Genomic DNA, 18392 nt, shown 5'->3' on the forward strand with positions numbered 1-18392 from the left:
AGTTACCTCGCACCTCCCGCGCCCGTCGCCCCGAGCGGGGTGTCGTCCAGCTCGTCCGCGCCGACGCTTCCGTCGAGAGCGTAGTTGACGAAACTGCTCATGAACACGGTCTCGTCCAGGTTCAACGTCGCGTGCCACCACTGATCCGGGAAGTACACCGCCTCGCCCTCGCGCACCGTGCACTCGAGCATCGTCGCGTGCGTCGCCGCCGCCGTCTCTTTCGTCGCGTACCGCTCCGGCACGTTGACCCACGCGCCGTCGTCGTCCGCGGCGGGGACGCGTCTGTCCTCGCCGAGCCCGAGCGCCCACTCCAGCGCCGTCGCGTTCGGATCGAACCTCGGCTTCGGCTTGGGCGGCGAGAGCCACCACCGCTTCCTCCCCACGACGCTCTCCGAGAACCCCGGCCCGTGGACGTGTAGCGGCACGCCGCTGTGGGGCCCGCCGACGCCGAACGAGCGCGCGACATCCGCGGCGTTTGGAACGAACGGCGGTCGGACGTACGCGTCGAAGTGCGGCGCCCACGTCTCGTGGTCGTGATCGCCGAACCAGTACAGCGTCGCGTCTCCGCGCGAATTCGGGCGCTGCGGCGCGAGGCGCGTGCGCACGTACGTTCGCAGCGGCTCCGCGGTCTTCTCGTAGCTGTGCGTGTTCGCGGTGGAGAGCGTGATGTTCGCGTCGCCCCACCTGGAGAGGAGCGCGTCCTTCGCGCAGAGCTCGCGGAAGGCGGCGTTCCTCGCGCGCATGCCCGTGAGCACGACGGGTTTGCGATCCTTGTACGTGGACGTGAACGTCGCGAACGACATCTCGGCCGCGTCCACGCGGTCGATCGTGCACGGCCCGTCCATCGGGCTGTCGTATCGCTTCCACCCGTGCGAGTCCGTCGGCGAGCACGACGCGCGTCCGTCGGCGGCGGCGTCGTCGTCCGCGGTCGCGGCGCACGCCCTCGTCTCCTCCGCGGCGGCGACGACGACGAGCGCGCGCGCCGCGAGGAGGACGAGCGCGACGAGCGCGACGCGCGCGGCGCGCATCGCGCGCGCTGGAGGGAGTGCGGTGGACGATGACCGACGTTTTGTTTGCCCCGGCCGCCCACTAAGACGAGTACCGCCACCCGCTGCCGCCGATCAGTTTGACCGGCGCGAGCGCACGCCGCGCGGGAGCCGGGACGATGGACGACGCGGCGACGAGCTACCTGCTCGTCTTCACCGCGAGCTTCCTCGCGAACGCGGCGATCCGCCTCGTCGGCGACGCGTGCCTCCCCTCGCTCGTCGGCCGCGCGCGATGGAACGCGCTGACGCCGTCGCAAAAGTACGCGCTCGCGCTGACGCCGAACTCGATGTTCAACTCCCTCCTCGCGCCCGCTCTCGTGTTCCCGGCGCTGACGCGGACGCCGCCGCTGACCAAGCGAGGGAAGTTCGCGGTGATCACGCCCTCGGTGGACGGAGACTCCTCGAACGCGTGCGCGGTCGCGATAGGCTTCATGGCGTACGATCTCGTCTCCATGCTGTGGAACTACGAAGCGTCCGTGCGATCGAACGGGAAAGGGCTGTTCCACCTCTACGTGTGGCATCACGTCTTATCCATCTTGTTCTGGCCCGTCGCCATCTTAAATCGCGCGTTCGTGTACTTCGTGAACTGGTTCATACTCTCCGAGCACAGCAGCTTCTGGCTGTCCCTGCGAGGGTCGATGCTGACGCTGGGGACGATAAACACCCCGGCCGGGCTGTTCGTCCAGCTGGCGTTCGTGGTTTCGTTTTTCGGAGCTCGCGTCGCCGTCATGCCGGACCTGTACCGGTCGTACGTGAACGCGGACTGGGCCGCGGTGCCGGGATGGCAGGCCACCATCGCGGCGTGGACGGTGCCGATCCCGTCGATGCTGAACGCGTACTGGGGGTTTCTCATCGTGAAGTCGCTCGCGAAGGTGGCGCTCGGAGGAGGAGGGAAGAAGAAGAAGACGACGGGCGCGGGGCCCGAGACGCGAGCGCGCGGGACCGCGGCGCCGATGGGCAGCCCGAAGCAGGAGTGACGTAACGTAAGACGCGCACTGTACCTAACGAAACGATTCTTTTTCTTTCTTTTCTTCGTTCGCGCGTCGCTCGTCACACGTTTTCCTCGGGACCGCACGAGCGCGCGCCTTGCACGTCGTCGTACGCCGCGACGCCGCGCCACCGGAGCGGGAGCCCGTCCACCGGGGACACGATCCCGTCGCCGCTGAACGCGAGTCTATCCTCTCGCTTCGCCGCGATCGTGCGGTCGTGCCGCGCGGAGTCGACGTTGCACTCCACGGCGACCGCGGCCGGGGGCACCCCGCCGCGTCTCGCCGCGGAGGAGACGGTTCTCTCCGCGAAATCCACGCCGACGCGGTCGACGAACGCGCGCGTCGACCGACGTGAGCCGACGCCCCACGCGCCCTTCATCGCGACCGCGTCTTCGGGGTCGGACGTCGCGCTGTCCAGGTCAGGCTCGCCGATCAGCTGAAGCACCCTGCGCTGCGACTGAAGGTTGAGCTCCTCGCGCTCGACGAGCATCGCGGGGTCGCCGCGACCGGCTTCGAACGGATCGCCGTACATCATCCGGCCGGCGCGGCGGTCTTGCGTCACCGCGCTCGATCGAAACGTCGGGTCGTAGCACTGCCTCAGCGGGCAGCGGCGCGGGAGCTCGAGGTCCCAGCCGCGCGTGAAGAGTCGCGCCCCGAGCGAGAGCTCCTCGCCGAGGTACAGGAACGGCGCGTGCGGATCCGACGGCGCGTCGCGGATCAGCGCCTCGGCGGGCGCGAAGACGAAGTTCGGGTTGGGCACCGGGATGACGCCCGCGTCGGGGATATGAATCGTCGCCCCTCGCGCGATTCGAACCGCCGCGGGCTTGGGGAGGCGCTCGCCGAAGCTCTGCATCCCGACCGCCGCGATCGTGGGCGCGTCCGCGTCGACGTCGTTCCCGTCGTCGTCGTTCCCGTCGTCGTCGTCGTCGTCCCCGCGGCCGTACAGAGGGAGGTACCCCGCCACCTTCGCGGTGACCGGGTCGTCGCCGTCGTACACCGCCGCCTGTCGCATCCTGTACCCGAGCGGGTACCCGGTCAACACCGTCGTCCTCGATCGACGCTCCCCGCGAATATCGCTTAAAAGCGTCTCGTCCCACCCGCGGTCGAACCGCGTCCGCGCGTCGACGCGCAAGACGTACTCCTCGCCGCCCCACAGGCGGTCGGCGAGGTGCCGCGCGTAACACGGGCCGTCGTCGCCGTCCCACCGCTTGTGCGTCTCTCTGACGTGGCTCGCCCACGCCCACTCGTTCGCCGCGTCCGAAGTGGGCGCGAGCGCGGGCGAGGACGAGGACGAGGGCGGCGATTGGCGCTTCTGCTTCTCGGCCATCTCGGCGAGCTTCTTCGCGTCGTGGAGGGACGCGAGCGCCGCGACGCCGGCTTTCCCGTGCCGCTTAGGGTCGTTCCATACAAAGCGATGTCGGGGTGGAGTTGAAAGGCGTCAGATGGAGTTGAAAGGCGTCGAGGGCGGGGATTGAAAGCGAGGGGTGGGCGGAGAGAGACGCCGGGCAAAGTCCTTAAGAATCGGCGTTCACCACGCCAACGCGGTCGTATGGGGACCAGTGTATAGAACGCACCTTCGCCTCCACGTCGTCGCACGCCGCCTGCGCCTCCCTCTGGACGTCCATGCACTCGGTCAGGTACTTCCGCTGGCCCTCCTCGTCCTTTATCTTCGCCGCCTCTCGCTCGATCGCGTACGCGAGGGGCGCCATGTCGCGATGCATGCGATCGATCACGACCGGCGCGGACGAGGAGGAGGGCGGTCTCGGGAGCTTATACCGCCACGAGACGCCGACGAAGACGCGCTCCGGTCGCGTCGCCTTGGCGAAGACGTCGCGCAGCGTGAACTGCGCCTCCGGGTCGCGATACACGCACACGGAGACGAAGATCTTCGGGGGCGGGGGGGAGTCGTCGTCGCGCGTCGGTTCGTCTTCCCCGTTCGTCGCGTCGGCGTCGGTTCGTTTCCCCTCCTTCTTCGCCGCGAGCGCGTCGCGCAGCGCCCGCGCGCCGTCGTCGTGCCGCCACGCGTCGAGCGCGATGGCGTCGAACGCGTCGTGCACGCGTTCGAGCTCCTCCGGCTCGCCGCCCTTGTCCGGGTGGTTGATCCGCGCTTCTCTTCGATACGCCGCGCGGACGTCGTCCTCTCCCGCGCCGAGAGGGAGGCCGAGGACGTCGTACGCGGATCGCAGCGCCGGGTCGTGGCCTCGCGCGCGCGTCGGCGGGGAGAGGTCGCGCCAGCCGCGCGCCCACCACGCTGACTCGTCGTCTTCGTCTTCGGCGGTCGCGGCTTCGGTCGCGGCGCGGCGGCGTTCGAGCTTGCGGCGTTCCATCGCCGCGCGCGCGGCGTTCGACGGCATCGCGGACGGCGGCGGCGGCGACGACGACGACGACGGTTCGGCTCCGTCGCCGTCGCCGTCGCCTTCGTTCGACGACGCGTCGTCCTCGGACGTCGCGTCGTCGTCGGACGCGACCGCGCCGGGCTTCGGCATCGTCGCGGGCGCGTACGACCCCGGCTCCGTCAGCGGGAGGCAGCACGACGTGCACGACGTCATCTTCGCGTTGCACACGTTCCCGCACATCTTGCACATCTTGTGCGTGAACGTCTCGTCCGCGCGCGCGGCGGCGGCGTCGGCGTCGTCGTCGCGACCGTCGGGGTCACGGAAGATCGCGCCGAGGCCGAGCGCGTTCAGCAGCGGCGCCTCGAGCCGACGCGCGCGCGGGGGGGGCGGCGGCGGCTTCGCGTCCGCGGTATTCGCGTCCGCGGGAGGGTCATCGCGAGCGCTCGCCCACGAGGGGCGCTTCGCTTGCGTCGGCGCGGGCGTGAACGTCATGTCTCGCGCGGCGTCGGAGTGTGAGATGACGGACGGGAGGCGAAGCGTTACGCGAGCACCGGCCGGACACGCTCTTCTGCCATCATCATTTTCATCGGTCATTTGAAAGGAATATCGCGATGAACTGTGAAATGTTGAAACCGAGAGATGGGTGAACCGTGTCAGATTTGAACCTGAGGTTCCGTCGCGACTAAACTTCAGTGTGAAAGCTCTCGCGCTTCTTGAGGCGTCGCCCGCCGCGTGCATCTCCCTCTTTTCTGCACGCGTTCGCACGTCCACACGTCGAACCGGGAATCATGGCGACTCAGTCGGTGCGTGTGCACCTCTCGCGCGTCCCTCGCGCGCGTTGGAGAACGCCGCGCGTGCCACCGCGCGTCGTTTCCGCGCGCTCCGCGGAGAAAACCCTAAATCTTCTTCTCGCGCGATGCCGCTGCCGTCCCCGTCCATCCCGCTGACGCCTCCGCTCCCCTCCGTCGATCCTCCATCCCCAGGTCCAAACTTTCGGTCGCAAGAAGACCGCCGTCGCGGTGGTCCACTGCAAGGCTGGCAAGGGCATCATCAAGTTCAACGGTGCGTACCACGGCGGATCCGGCGCGCGCGACGGGCGCGAAAAACATCGCCAGTAGTAGCTTAGGGTTCAAGGCGGACGGATGGAGACGCGCGTGTGGCGCCGCTCGCGCGCCGCTCGCGCGCTCCTCCGCCTCGCGTAGTCCGCGCGCGTCTCTAGCGGACGCATGGGGTGTCGCACGGCGCCGACGCGGGGCGATCCGTCCCGCGGAAGCGCGCGTGCGCGCGCCATCCCGCGGAGCGCGCGTCGTCGCGGCCGCGGGGTTTTTTCCTCCAACCATCCACCGTCGCCGCGAAGGCCCGTCCGTCGGGCTCTCGACCCCGAACATCGTCTGACGGTTCCACCCCCCACACACACACACCCCGCGATCATAAAACAGGCGCCCCCATCGAGCTCATCCAGCCCGAGACGCTTCGCATCAAGGCGATGGAGCCGGTGCTTCTCCTCGGCAAGCAGCGCTTCGCGAACCTGGACCTTCGCATCCGCGTGAAGGGCGGCGGGCACGTGTCTCAGATGTACGCCGTGAGGCAGGCGATCGCCAAGGCTATCGTGGCGTACTACCAGAAGTACGTCGACGAGCAGAGCAAGAAGGAGCTCAAGGACGCGCTCCTGACGTACGACCGCACGCTTCTCGTGGCGGATCCCAGGCGCATGGAGCCGAAAAAGTTTGGCGGTCGCGGTGCGCGCGCCCGCTTCCAGAAGTCTTACCGTTAGGTGCGGTGTCCACGCGGTGTGGATACTTGGTCTGGAGCGGGGGGTTGGCTTAGCTGACGAATTGGAGGGTGTTATCTTACGATAAATCAAACTAAACGACGCGCGTCCTCGTCGCGATCTCTCCTCCGCGACCCCGCGCTGAACGCTCGAAACGTCGAAGTTCCCGCGCTAATTCTAGACGAAGAGAATAACGATCGTGGTGTTACTTCCGCGACACTCCTCGCGGCGCGACGCTACTTCGCCCAGCGCGCGAGCGACTCCCGATATCGCACGTCGTAGATGCGCTCTCGCGACGCGAGCGCTGCTGCTCGGTAGCTCAGCACTCGGCGTCGGACGACGAGAGAGGACGAAGAAGGCGAGATGTCACCGCCGTGGCGCCCCGTCGCCGAGGCGCGAGCGCTGTCCCAGATCGTGAGCCCGCGGGTTCGCTTCCTGTGCGTCGACGCGACGCCGCGCCACGTCCTCCTCGGCGCGAACACCGGCACCGTGTACGTCTTCGCGAGACACGCGGACGACGTCGACGGCAAGCTGCGCTTCGTCACCGCGGTCGCGCCGGATCCGGACATCCCGTCGCTTCGAACGAACGCGGTGCGACGCGTCGCGCTGCATCCGAACGGGTGGATGTGCGCGTGCGCGTACGAGGACGGCATGACGCGCGTGTGGGCGATCCCGGACGTGAACGCGGCGTCGACGCCCAGGAGAAGCGAACGCGGCGGGGTCGTCGCGAGCGTCGAACCCGGGACCCCGGGGATGGAAACCTCCGAAGACGACGAAGTCACGACGCTGGCGTGGTCCCCGGACGGGTCCACGCTCGTCGTCGGGGACAGGAGCGGGAGGGTGCGATGCACCGGTGGGTTCGACTCCCAGAGCTTGGACGAACACGAATGGCGACTTCAGTCGCGCGGAGGAACGAGACGCACGTTGGGCCTCAGACTAAAAGGCGGCGCGGTCGCGTCGCTCGAAGGCGTCGAGCGCGGCGCCGACGGGGAACGTCGGATGACGGCGACGACGGCGGATGGGTCCGCGCACGGCTTGCGTTGGGTGCTTGGGAATGAAGGCACCGCCTTCGATCTTCGCGTGGACGACGCCGCGACATCGCGCCAGGGGTTTCGCGGCGTGGATCTCGTTCGTTCGCACGCCGGTCGCGACGTCAGGAGGAGGTTAGCGGCGTGCTACGACGCGTTGGGGGGGTCCGCCGGTTTCGCGAGGGACGGGAGAGGGAGAGGTTTTTTTCTCAGAGACGGCGGCGTGTGGTGCGCGAAGACGCCGACGACGACGCTGGAGGCGGAGATGAAACTCGCCGCGCTCGAGGAGGCGGTAAGGACGCTCGCGAAGACCGCGCCCGTCGTCCACGCGGACGCCGCGGCGCTGCCGCCGCGGCATCCGTCGCTCCCGGTGGTGCCGCCGGTGTCGCCGATCGCGGCGGCGGCCGCGACGTCGAGGGGCGGAAGCGTCAAGAGTTTCAGCACCGTGAGCCGGTCGTCCTCTGGCGGGTCCTTGGACGAGGAGTACCCGAGCGCGCAGACGTCCGCGGGGATCTTCTTCTATAACCCGAACCGGAAGACGGACGCGGGGAACGCGAAGGAGAAGAAGAAGGAGGGCCGGAAGAAGAAGTCGACGGTGGAACTGAGTTAGTTTTTGGTTTATTTTTAAGCGAGCCGAGTAGTAGCTAGATCGTCCCGACCATTCGTTCGATCGCGGCGATCATGTCCAAGTTCTTCTTGATGTCCGCGTCTTGCCTCGCGATCTCCTCAGCGACTCTCGGGTCGGTGATCGGCCTCGCGCGGACGTCCGCCGCTCCCGCGTCGAGCGGCGGGCGCCTCGGCGGGAACAAATCCCCCACCGCGTCCGCGCGTCGTCTGAGCTCCTCGAGCTTCGCCTGGAGCAGCGGCAGGTCCTCCCCGGCCGCGTTGAGCGTCGTCGCGAACGCCTTCTCCGCGCGCGTCAGCGGGTGCGGGAGGTTCCGCTCCGCTTTCGTCAGCGCGCGCAGCCTCGCGCGGATCTCCTCGTGCTTCTCCCGGGCCTGCTCCAGCTGCTCCGCCAAGTTTTCCCTGCGCGCCGCGATCGCCTCGAGTCCCTCTCGCACCGCTGCCGCCTCCGCGCGCTGCCGCTTGATCTCCGCGGCGAGACGAACAGTATGCCGCCGCGTCGCCGCGTGCACTCTGTGCGCGTATCGCAGATGCCGCTCCTTCAGCCCCGCGGCCGCGGTCGCGAGCGCGGCGTTGCCCTCCACCGTCCCCGGCTTGAGACCCGCGGCGTCCGCGGGCGGCGCGAACGGCCCTCCCCCCGGTCCCGCCGCGAGCGCCCTCAGCTCCGCGCTCGCCTCCGCGGCCGCCCTCGTCGCCCTCGCCCTCGCGGCCGCATTCGCGTCCTCTCTCTTCGTCGCACCATCCGCGTCGTCCACGCCGACGGGGAGCGGCGGCGGCGGGTGCAGCCCTTTACTCGCGCCGCGCGCGTCGACGGCGACGAGCAAGCCCTCCGCGAGCGGGTCGCCGACGGCGGCGACGCCGAGCAGCGCGTCCTCGCCGTCCACGAGCGTCGACACGATCGGCAGCGAGAGCTCCCCGCCGCCATTACCGCCGCCGTCGCCGCCCGCGGACTCGTCGTCCACGGCGCCCTCGACCGCGTGTAACCACGTCAGCGTGACCGAGTGCACCGCGCCGCCCGCGGCGCAGTACACGCGTTCGCGGCACGCCGGGTCCCAGGACGCGCGCACGAACGGCGCGAGCTCGTTCGCCGCCGCCGCAATTCGCGACGCGTGCGAACGCATCGTGGACTCGCCGGAAACGAGCTGCACGCGGTCGATCGCGAGGAGCGGCGGGAGCGACGACTCGTCGTAATCCGTCACCACGGGCGTCAGCGCCGTCGGCGGCCCGCCCGAGAGCGTCGCCTCTTCGATCGCGGCGGCGTCGTCGTCGGGGTTCGTCGCCGCCCACCCGGGCGCGGGCTCCGAGGGCAGGATGAGGATGTCGAGCGTCGCGGAGACGCGTCCGGCCGCGGACGTCGACGTCGACGCCGAAGCCGCGCGTTGGTGCGCCACCGCGAGCAGCGCGCCGCCGCCTTCGCCCGCGGCGAACGGCGCCGCCGCGAGCGACCGCGCGACGACGCCGCGTCCGAGCATCCCGCCGCCGCCGCCGCCGCCGCCGTCGTCGTCGTCGCCTTCGCACGGTCCGGTGCCCAGCGGCAGTGGACCGCGAAGCGCCGCGGCGACGCCCTGGAGCGTCGCCCTCTTCGCGGAGACGGTCCTCCCCGTCCACCCGTCCCCGGCGGCGTCGCCGTACGTCTCCTCGCCGCCTCGGCCGTCGTCGTCCGAGTCCGCGGCGTCGTCGTCGACGTCCGGGTCCGACGCGTCGTCGCCGTCGTCGCCGTCGCCGTCGTCCGACGCCGACGCGCCGCCGGACTCGCCGCCGGACCCGGACACGGACCCGGACCCGCGCGGCGGCGGAAATGGCGGCCCGCCGCGCCGCCTTCTTCGCCGCGTCCTTCGAAGCGTCGGGAACATCCCCTCCAACCACGCCTCGGAGTTCGCGTCGTCGCACTGCAAGCTCTCGAGCGTCACGCGCGGGTACCTCGCCCCGTACGGCGCGAACGGGCACAGCGTGTAGACGTCGCCCTCGCGTCCGAGGAGAATCAGCGACAGCGCGCCCCATCCGTGCGGCGGCGCGAAGTCAAAGTCGACAATCTCCGGGCGGAGCGGGAACGGCCCCGGCGCCGGCCCGCGTCCCCACGGGTCTAAACGGAACGCCTGCTCGATCTCGCACCCGGCCGCGGCGTCGAACACGTGCAGCGTGCCGTCGCTGAGGAGGACGACGAGATGCGAATCGCTTCTCGGGTGCCAACTCGCTCTCAACACGCGAACGCTCGCGTGCGACGCGAACCGGTCGACGAGCAGCGAGACGACGCGGCAGCCCGGGTCTCCGGCGTCGCGGCGCTCGAGCGTCGTCGCCGCGCGCAGGGTGACGACGGACAGCGCGGAGGACGGGGGGATGGGGTCGGTTTGGGCGTCGCCGGCGGCGCGCAGCGCGTGTCTCAGGCCGCCGATCGCGGCGAAGTGCCCGGACGGGGAGACGGCGATCGTGCGCGGTTCGAAATCCAGCGGAGGGTCTGGAGCGTACTCGCGGACGGACTCCCTCAAGAACGCGCTCGCGTCGTCGTCGTCTTCGTCGTCGTCGTCGTGAGCGCCGTCGCCATCGCGCGCGCGGAACGCGGCGTTGACGTGCCGCGCCGCCGCCGCGCGCGTGACGCCGTCCGCGCCGAGGGCGTACAGCACGCCTCGGCCGTCCTCCGCGAGCGTGCTCGGCGCGGGCGACAGCGACGGGTCGATCCTCTCGCCGTCCGCGCGCGCGCATCGCGACAGGAGCGCGTCCATGGCGGCGTCTGGTTCTGGTCTGATGACTAGGGCGAGCGCGTCTCGCTCTCGCGCTTATTTACGCGAGCTTCGGGCGGTCTGGCTTCCCGGCCGCGCCGTCGCCGTCGCCGCCGTCGGAGGAGGAGGAGTACTTGCGCAGCACCCAGCGCAGATCCTCGCGAGATTTCCTCACGATCAGCTCCACGCGCGCGGCGTCGTCCTCGTCCCTGTGCGCGACGAACTTCTCCCGCGCGACGACGGCGTAGTAGTCTTGCGCGTTCGGCGGGAGTTTCCGGAGCGCGCGACGGACTTCGCGGTAGAAGCGCAGGCCCGAGCTGCTCATCAACTCGAGAGCGCCCGCGGCAGTGATCGATCGTCCCCAGCCCGCTTGATGCGCCGTGTAAAGAAGCGCGGGTTTGAACAGAAAAAGCGCGCGCGCGCACTCTTCGTCGCGACGCGACGCCTCGCGGCGAAGCGACGCGCGGCGGATGGAGGCGCGCGGCGACGCCTCTCGCGGCGACCCCCTCGCGGACGCGGAGGAGGGCGGGGACGTGTGGAAAGCCCTGGACGGCATCTTCGCGGACATGGACGCGCGGGGGCCGGGGAGCGGCGGCGAGGAGCACGACGCGCTCGCGGACACCGTCGAGGCGCTGCGAGGGCTGCTCGACATGCACGCGCAGCTGAGGTCGAAGTCGCTCGCGCTCGCGGCGAAGAGGGTGGAGATCGTGCGCGAGCGAGACGCGGCGTTGGACCGCCTCGCGAGGCTGACCGCGGCGGGGGAGCGCGGGAGGCGCGACCGCGCGGACGCGAACGGACGCGCGGAGCCTGAGGCGATCTCGGGATCTCATCGTGCCGAGGGAAAACGTCCGCGCTCGCCGCCTCCGCGTGGTAGACGACCGGGGACGAGCCCGACGTGATCGACTCGACTCGACTCGCGCATCGATCGACGCCGTGACGACAACGCTGTCTGTAACAACATATAAACTTACTCTAGTAGCCTACGCGTGAGTGACGCGACGTCCGGTCGCTCACTTCTCCGTCGTTCGCGTCAGCGCGCCGAGAACGTCCGGCGGCGGCGGAATAGGCGGCGTCGCCTTGGCGCTGTTCGCTCGAAGACGCCGCGCCTTGGCTCGCAGCGCCTCCGTCCGCTTCGCCTCCCTCGCGGTCCGCTCCGCGCGGTTCTCGTCAACGCACGCCGCCCTCGATGCCGCCGTGGGCTTATCCACGCACCGCGTCACGGACGTCGCCTCCGCGTTCACGTCTCGGACGACGTCCGCGGCGTCGGACGCGGCGTCGGCTGCGATTTCGGCGGCGTCGCGGACGCGCCTTTCCGCCTCCCTCGCGGGCGCGGTTATCGCGCTCGTCACCCCGCTCGCGACCGTCTCCGCGCGTCTCCTGATCGCCTCCGCGCGGTCGCGCTCCGCCTCCTCCGCGGCCAGTCTCTCCATCTCGCTCTTCACCTCCATCGACCGTCTGTACGCCTCGTCGGAGAACCCTTGAACGCGCTTCACGCTCGGGTCGGCGGCGCGTTGCAACGCGGCGATCTGATTCGTCGCGTCTCGAAGCGGCCGCGGGAGCGCGGGCTTGAGCGCGTCCGGGAGGACGTTCACCCCGGACACGATGATCGCCGCGAACCCGGCGACGAGGAAGTACGGGGACAGGAACACCACGCACAGCGCGAGGATGACGCCGCTCGTGACGGTCGGGTTGTCGCGAACTTCTCGAATCGCGGCGGCGGCGACGGCGGAGGTCTCCGCGGGGTGCTGCGCCGCCGCGGCGGCGACGACGAGCACGATCGCCGGCGCGAGCACGAACTTGACGAGCAGCTCGGAGGCTTTCGGGATGACGAGGTACGCGCTGACGCTCACCGCGACCGCGGCGATCGGGTTGCTCAGGACGAGCCGCAGGAACTCCATCCGCGTGGACGGCACCTCCAGGTTGGAGAGGCCGTCGAGCGCGACGCGCAGCGAGGTGGAGACCTCGCCAAAGTCCGGGAGGTCGGGGAGGGAGACCGTGACGTCCCTCGCGGACGCGGGCTCGACGACCGCGCACATCGCGAGCAGCGCGCACGACCCGAGCGCGGTCTTCGAGAGGTGGTCCGCGGAGGGCGACGACGGCGACGGCGCGGCCGCGCCCGCGCGCGCGGGCGGCGGATCGACCGACGGTTGAGATCTCCTCGCGCGCTTCGCCGCGGCGGCCGCGGACGCGGCGACGACGCGCCGGAGGGCCCTCCGTCGCGGCGCGTCCAGCGCGCGGACGGACCTCCCGGAGATGGTCGCGCGCGCGGACGCGACGGGGAGCGGACGCATCCTGCGTGCGTGCGACGCGCGCGCGCGCCTCGAGCCGTCGGGCCGAGGTTCGCGCGAGTTGTAGGGAGGAGAACCACAAGCGGCGGATCCTCCATCTGTCGTGATGCGGATGCGGTCGGTCGAAATCTACGCGCGCGGTCTACAACTACAGTACAGACGCAGACATCGCTTCATCACGTGTAACACACACACACTTGCGGCGACGCCGGCGGGCGCATGGCGGCGACGTTCTCGCGCGCGCGCGCGCGGGCGGCGTTCCCGCGCGTCTCCATGACGACGGCGCGCACGCTCGTCGTCCTCGCCGCGGCCGCGATCTGCGTCTTGGCGCGTCCAACGTTCGTCCTCGCGGACGGCGTCGGCCGCGATCGAGGCGCGGTGGCGAATCTCGCGGTCGAGCCCGCGAACGATTTCGCGTACACGACGACCGCGGAGTCCCCCTCGGGTCCGAAGTACGCGAACGCGCGACTCGAGCACGTCCGCCCGGACGAGCGCGTCCCCGAGCCGCTCGTGTCCATCTCCCCGATGGATCTCGACTTCGGCGGCCCGACGCTGTGCTCCGTCGCGTCCTCGCACGTCACGGTGATGAACAAAGATCCGACGAAGGCGCTCAAGGTCACGTCCGTGACGACCGATCACCTCGCGTTCCAGCCCGCGAACTTCACGCCCGTGGAGCTGCCGCCGATGGGCCGCGCGCGCGTGAAGATCGCCTTCATCCCTCGCGCGTTGGGCGCGTCGCACGCGTCCTTCATGGTGCACACGTCCGTGGGCGCGTTCATCGTCCGCGCCAAGGCGAACGCGGTCGAGTCCCCGTACAAGGTGCACCCGCTCGTCGGCGCGCAGATCCAAACCGGCGTCCCGCACGTCTACAGGCTCCACGTGCACAACCCGCACGCGACGCCGCTGACGGTCACGTCGGTGGACACCCCGGACGACTTCATGTCGCTCGCGCCCGCGGGCAGGGACGAGCGCGACCACTCGAGCGCGTTTGACGCGGAGACGGAGTACGAGTTACAGCCGGACGGCGCGACGTATTTGAAGAAGGAGCGGACGTATGACCGGTCGATCTGGGAGATCGAGCCGGGGGAGACGCGCGCGATCGTCTTGGTGCGCGTCGACGCGATGCACGACGGCGCGCACGAGGGGCACGTGAGGGTGAGCATGGAGCACGGAGAGGCGGCGGACGGGTCGATGCGAGACGACGGCGGCGGCGGCGGCGGCGGCGGCGACGACGGAGGAGGAGTGGGGGGATTCGAAGGATTCGAAGACGAAAACGCGACGGCGACGCGGCGGACGCGCGCGGGTTCGGGTTCGGGTTCGATCGACGCGAGGAGGGTCGCGCGCGCGGAGCTGCACATCCCGGTGCACGCGCACGCGAGCCCGACCGGGGTGTTCGCGTCCCCGGATCGGATCGATTTCGGCGTCGCGACGCGGCGCGTGGACCGCCTGAGGACGTCTTTGTCGCTGTTCAACGGCGCGGACCGGCCGACGCGAATCTTGGACGTGCACACGCGCCCGGCGGACCCGTCGTTCCGATGGCGCTACGACAAGGACGCGCTCATCGCCCCGGACGCGAGCGCGCTGAACGCGATCGAGTTTACGTACAGCGGCAAGCTCGCGGGGGAGAGGACCGGAAACGTGTTCGTGAAGATGGAAGGGCAGCGGAGGCCGATCGTCGTTCCGTATCGCGCGAGGGTGTTTCACGGGAAGCTGCAGATCGACGACGCGGAGGTGAGCTTCATCTCCCCCGATGAGGATGAGGGCGGCGACGGGCCGTTCGACGCGATCTCGAACGTGGTGACGGTGAAGAACAAGTTCCCCACGCCGATCAAGTTTCTCTCCGCGAAAGTGACGCGGATCGAAGGCGTGGACGACGATAAGATCGCGGACGATAAGATCGCGTCGTTCGACGTCTCCGACGTGGACTTGGGCGAGATCGTCCTTTCCGAGGGTACGCTGTCCCCGTTCACGCTCGAGTGGACGCCGACGCGCGCGGGCGCGTCGTTCACGGCGATTCTCGCGTTCGAGACGGACGTCACGACGCTGGAGGTTCCCGTGAGGGTGTACGACGGGAAGCTGACGTGCGTCGAGGACGACGCCGCGATCGCGATCGCGGCGTCGATCGAGTCCGAATCCGAGTCCGCTGCCGCGGGCGCGGCCGCGGACGTCGTCGGGTGCGCGGACGACCGCACGGTGTCGAGCATCGACTTTGGCGTCGTCGGCGCGCCCGCGACGAGAACGAAGCGCTTCGCGGTCGGGAACCCGAACCAGTTCGCGATCGCGATGACGCGCGCCGTCTCCACGGTGCGCGCCGTGCGCGCGTCGCGCGTCGTCGTCCTCGCGCCCGACGGAGAGGAATCCGGCGCGCGCGAGTGGATCCTCGACGCGCGGCGGCGGACGTGCGACGGCGACGGCTCGAGCTCGACGTGCGAGCAAGCGACGGACGCGGTGATTCCCCCCGGCGGCGTCGCCGTCGTCGACGTCGTCGCGGACGTCACCGAGGACGAGATCGCCCCGGACGGCGCCGTCGTCTTCGCGTTCGACAACGGCCGCGAGTTGCGGACGCGCGTGTCCTTGCGCGCGGTCACGGGCGAGATCGTCGTCAAGGTGGCGCCGCTGCCGCCGTCGCACCCGGGACGGCCTGCGTCCTCGCCGTTGATCGTCACGAACACGTTCGCGGAGACGGTCACCCTCGCGGACGTCGAGTCCGACGACCCCGCGATTCGATTCGTCCCCGCCAAGGCGTTCGCCACCGGCGGCGCCCGACCGAAGCTGGCGCCGAACGTCGAGACCGTCGTCGGCGAGGTGCACTTCGACCCGTCGACGCTCCCCGAGGACGCCGCGTACCTCGGCGGTCTCGTCGGCGCCGCGGGCGAGACCGCCGCGGAGCGAAGCCTCGGCGAGCTCACCAAGTCTCACGCGGAGGAGCTCCGCAGGGCGAACGTCGCGTGGCTCGCCGCGGCGGCCGGGAGGGACGACGACGGCGCGGCGACGACGACGCTGCGACTGCGCGCCGACGCAGTGGACGTCACGCCGGTGCCGGTGACAACCACGCTGGTGCGGCCCGCGATCATTAAATGGGAGTTCGTCGACGTGGATCGCGGCGAGGACGGCGGGGCGACGGAGACGGTCGGGGACGAGATTTCGTTCGGCTCCGCCGTCGTCGGCGCGACGGGACGCAGGCAAGCGCGCGTGTACGTCGTGAACCCGTCCACGACGGGCACGATGTGCGCGTCGTCGCCGCCTTTAACGCGCGTCTCGACGCGCGCGACGCGGTCCTCGAGCGGCGGCGGCGACGCGTCCGCCAAGCCCGGCGTCGGCGCCGGGCACGATCACGGCGGCGCGCTCGCGGCGGCGAAGGCGCACCTCGCCGGCGATTTCCCCGGCGCGTCCGTCGTCGGCTTCACCGTGCGCGACGGCGACGTCGCGTCCATGCTCGGCAAGAGGCGGAGGTGGACGTTCAAGTCTGGAACCGCGGCGGCGTCGGACGGCGACGCGCCGGATCGCGTCTGCTTGGGCCCGACCGAGCGGGCGTTGCTCGGCGTGGTCGCGTTTCAGCCGACGCGCGCGGGCGCGCACGCCGCGCACATGTGCGCGCGGAACGACCTCAGCGTCCTGTCCTGCGTCGTCCTCAGAGGCGAGGGCGCGGAGCCGCCGAAGCTGAAGACGAGGATGGTGACGTATAAGACGCACACGTTCGGATCCGCGCACGGCGCGGTGACGGACGTCGCGTTCAACACCGAGGCGGCGGAGGGGACGCAGGCGGTGACCGTCGCGGTGTTCAACGCCGGGAACCGACCGGTGTCGGTGTCGCCGCCGAAGATCGGCACGACGGGGAAGTGCGCGTGGGGCGGGATCTCCGTGGACCCGTGCGAGGAGACGTACCTGCGCGCGGGGCAAGCGAGCCCGATCACGGTGACGTACACGCCGTCGTCGGACGATTCGAGGAAGCCCCCGGCGGCGATGATGCTGATGTTCGACGTCGCCGCGCGCGGCGAGGACAGAGATGACGTCGTCGACGGCGACGCGGAGACGCTGTGGACGCGGATCGTGACGACCGCGACCGCGAGCACTGGGGCGTACGAGGAGGGCGAGTATGTCGCCGCGCGCGCGTGCGAGGGGTTGATGTGCACGTTTCAGGTGACGACTTCGGAGTTTGTCGTCGCCGTGCTCGCGGTGGTCGTCGCGTATCTGGTTTTGTTCGTGCAGCACGGTGTCCACGCGGAGGAGCCGACGGGCGCGAAGGAGACGTCGGCGGGCGCCGCGAAGAAGGGCGACGGCGCGATGGAGACGAAGAAAGGGAAGGAGGCGAAGGAGGAGGAGGCGGCGGCGGCGGCGGCGAAAGAGGAGGAGGACTTGAAGAAGGAGAAGGCGGCGGCGAAGAAGCTGATGGACGAACTCGTCGCGGAGGCGGCGGCGAAGAAGCTGATGGACGAACTCGTCGCGGAGGAGGAGGAAAAGCGGAGGAAGAAGGAGGAGGAGAAGCGGAGGAAGAAGAAGGAGGAGGAGGAGGAGGAGGAGGAGGCCGCCGCCGCCGCCGCGGAGGTCGCGCCGGCGCCGCCGCCGGCGGACGAGACGAGGCGCGAGGAGACGCGCGAGATCCCGAAGGAAACGACGAAACCCGCGCCGCCGGTCGCGGTCGCGGAGCACAGGCCGGTCGTCCCCGCCCAGCAGGCGAAGAAGTCGCCGGTGCCGACGCCGAGGACGGCGACGGCAGCCGCCGGCGCGGGCATCGGGTTCGCGGCGGGAACGAAGCAGCCGCCGGCGCCGAAATCCGCGGAGACGAAGTTCCCCAAGCCGAAGTGGATGCCGCCGCCGCGCGATGTCGTCGCTCCCGCGGTCGCTAGGCCGGCTCCGCCGCCGTCGTCCACCCCGGCGCTGGCGACGATCGCGGCGACGCACCCGCCGCCGGCGCCGCCGCGCCCGCCGGCGTCGTTCCTCCCGCCGCGACGGCCAGACTGGATCACGCCGCCGAACGCGGAGGCGCCGCCGCCGGTGGCGCCGCCGCCGCTTGTCGCGCCGCCCGCGGCGTCGCGCCTCGCCGGGATCTACGCGACCGCGCCGCCGCCCGCGCAGACGACGACGACGACGACGACGACGACGAGCGCGTCGTGGAACGGGCACTCGTTGCTCACGCCGTCGGACCTCGCCGCGATGATCGGCCAGGGCGGCGGCGGCGGCGGCGGGAGAGCGCCGCCGGGGTACGGCGGCGGACGTCCGCCGAACGTGGACGACATGTTCGGGCCCACCGCGGGAGCCGCGGGCGGCGGCGGCGGCGGCGGAGCTCGCGGGTACGACATCTGGGGCGGCGACCACTTCTCGAGGATGCGCGCGGCGAGTCCCGTCGGCGCGGCGGGCGCCGGTGGAAACGCGGGGAGCGGGTTCGCGTCGCCGACGGCGAACGCGAACGCGGGGCTGCCGTCGTTCTTCGGATCCGCGGCGAACGCGGTGGACGACGACGCGCTCGAGTGCGATGGCGACGGCGCGACGTGGGAAGAACAGAACAAGGTGTTGGAGGACTTGAACCTGCACTGACGAGCGACGACTGGACGACGAGCATTCAGTTTGCGATGTTAGTTTCTTCTCGCACGAT

The 18392-nt window shown here is 70.5% G+C and overlaps 11 protein-coding genes across 11 annotated transcripts; 5 read left to right on the top strand and 6 right to left on the bottom strand.

Moving 5' to 3' along the window:
* Nucleotides 1-2: 2 nt before the first annotated feature.
* On the bottom strand, nt 3-803 carry MICPUCDRAFT_14751 (uncharacterized protein; the record flags this gene model as incomplete). The annotated part of the gene is made up of 2 exons (XM_003057303.1): nt 3-215; nt 279-803. 2 exons carry the CDS (start codon nt 801-803, stop codon nt 3-5), a joined length of 738 nt encoding a protein of 245 aa, XP_003057349.1.
* Nucleotides 804-1165: 362 nt separating this feature from the next.
* On the top strand, nt 1166-2068 carry MICPUCDRAFT_56424 (uncharacterized protein; the record flags this gene model as incomplete). The annotated part of the gene is made up of 1 exon (XM_003056839.1): nt 1166-2068. One exon carries the CDS (start codon nt 1166-1168, stop codon nt 2021-2023), a length of 858 nt encoding a protein of 285 aa, XP_003056885.1. The 3' UTR covers nt 2024-2068.
* Nucleotides 2069-2096: 28 nt separating this feature from the next.
* Nucleotides 2097-3362, bottom strand: MICPUCDRAFT_56425 (glycosyltransferase family 60 protein; the record flags this gene model as incomplete). Its single annotated transcript, XM_003057304.1, has 1 exon — nt 2097-3362. The coding sequence occupies one exon, from the start codon at nt 3360-3362 to the stop codon at nt 2097-2099; it is 1266 nt and encodes a 421-aa protein (XP_003057350.1).
* Nucleotides 3363-3549: 187 nt separating this feature from the next.
* Nucleotides 3550-4965, bottom strand: MICPUCDRAFT_56426 (uncharacterized protein; the record flags this gene model as incomplete). The annotated part of the gene is made up of 1 exon (XM_003057305.1): nt 3550-4965. One exon carries the CDS (start codon nt 4963-4965, stop codon nt 3550-3552), a length of 1416 nt encoding a protein of 471 aa, XP_003057351.1.
* A 194-nt stretch (nt 4966-5159) lies between these two features.
* MICPUCDRAFT_62402 (uncharacterized protein) lies at nt 5160-6238 on the top strand (the record flags this gene model as incomplete). Its single annotated transcript, XM_003056840.1, has 3 exons — nt 5160-5174; nt 5355-5433; nt 5811-6238. The coding sequence occupies 3 exons, from the start codon at nt 5160-5162 to the stop codon at nt 6143-6145; spliced, it is 429 nt and encodes a 142-aa protein (XP_003056886.1). The 3' UTR covers nt 6146-6238.
* A 267-nt stretch (nt 6239-6505) lies between these two features.
* Nucleotides 6506-7310, top strand: MICPUCDRAFT_38838 (uncharacterized protein; the record flags this gene model as incomplete). The annotated part of the gene is made up of 2 exons (XM_003056841.1): nt 6506-6995; nt 7300-7310. 2 exons carry the CDS (start codon nt 6506-6508, stop codon nt 7308-7310), a joined length of 501 nt encoding a protein of 166 aa, XP_003056887.1.
* Nucleotides 7311-7849: 539 nt separating this feature from the next.
* MICPUCDRAFT_56429 (uncharacterized protein) lies at nt 7850-10514 on the bottom strand (the record flags this gene model as incomplete). The annotated part of the gene is made up of 2 exons (XM_003057306.1): nt 7850-7903; nt 7935-10514. 2 exons carry the CDS (start codon nt 10512-10514, stop codon nt 7850-7852), a joined length of 2634 nt encoding a protein of 877 aa, XP_003057352.1.
* A 58-nt stretch (nt 10515-10572) lies between these two features.
* On the bottom strand, nt 10573-10836 carry MICPUCDRAFT_56430 (uncharacterized protein; the record flags this gene model as incomplete). The annotated part of the gene is made up of 1 exon (XM_003057307.1): nt 10573-10836. The coding sequence occupies one exon, from the start codon at nt 10834-10836 to the stop codon at nt 10573-10575; it is 264 nt and encodes an 87-aa protein (XP_003057353.1).
* A 109-nt stretch (nt 10837-10945) lies between these two features.
* Nucleotides 10946-11484, top strand: MICPUCDRAFT_62405 (uncharacterized protein). Its single transcript, XM_003056842.1, has one exon. It carries the CDS (start codon nt 10982-10984, stop codon nt 11408-11410), a length of 429 nt encoding a protein of 142 aa, XP_003056888.1. The 5' UTR covers nt 10946-10981; the 3' UTR covers nt 11411-11484.
* A 37-nt stretch (nt 11485-11521) lies between these two features.
* Nucleotides 11522-12802, bottom strand: MICPUCDRAFT_56432 (uncharacterized protein; the record flags this gene model as incomplete). The annotated part of the gene is made up of 1 exon (XM_003057308.1): nt 11522-12802. The coding sequence occupies one exon, from the start codon at nt 12800-12802 to the stop codon at nt 11522-11524; it is 1281 nt and encodes a 426-aa protein (XP_003057354.1).
* A 216-nt stretch (nt 12803-13018) lies between these two features.
* Nucleotides 13019-18334, top strand: MICPUCDRAFT_56433 (uncharacterized protein; the record flags this gene model as incomplete). Its single annotated transcript, XM_003056843.1, has 1 exon — nt 13019-18334. One exon carries the CDS (start codon nt 13019-13021, stop codon nt 18332-18334), a length of 5316 nt encoding a protein of 1771 aa, XP_003056889.1.
* Nucleotides 18335-18392: the final 58 nt, after the last annotated feature.

Source organism: Micromonas pusilla, assembly GCF_000151265.4.
Source record: "Micromonas pusilla CCMP1545 genomic scaffold MICPUCscaffold_3, whole genome shotgun sequence".
Classification (NCBI taxonomy): Eukaryota; Viridiplantae; Chlorophyta; class Mamiellophyceae; order Mamiellales; family Mamiellaceae; genus Micromonas; species Micromonas pusilla.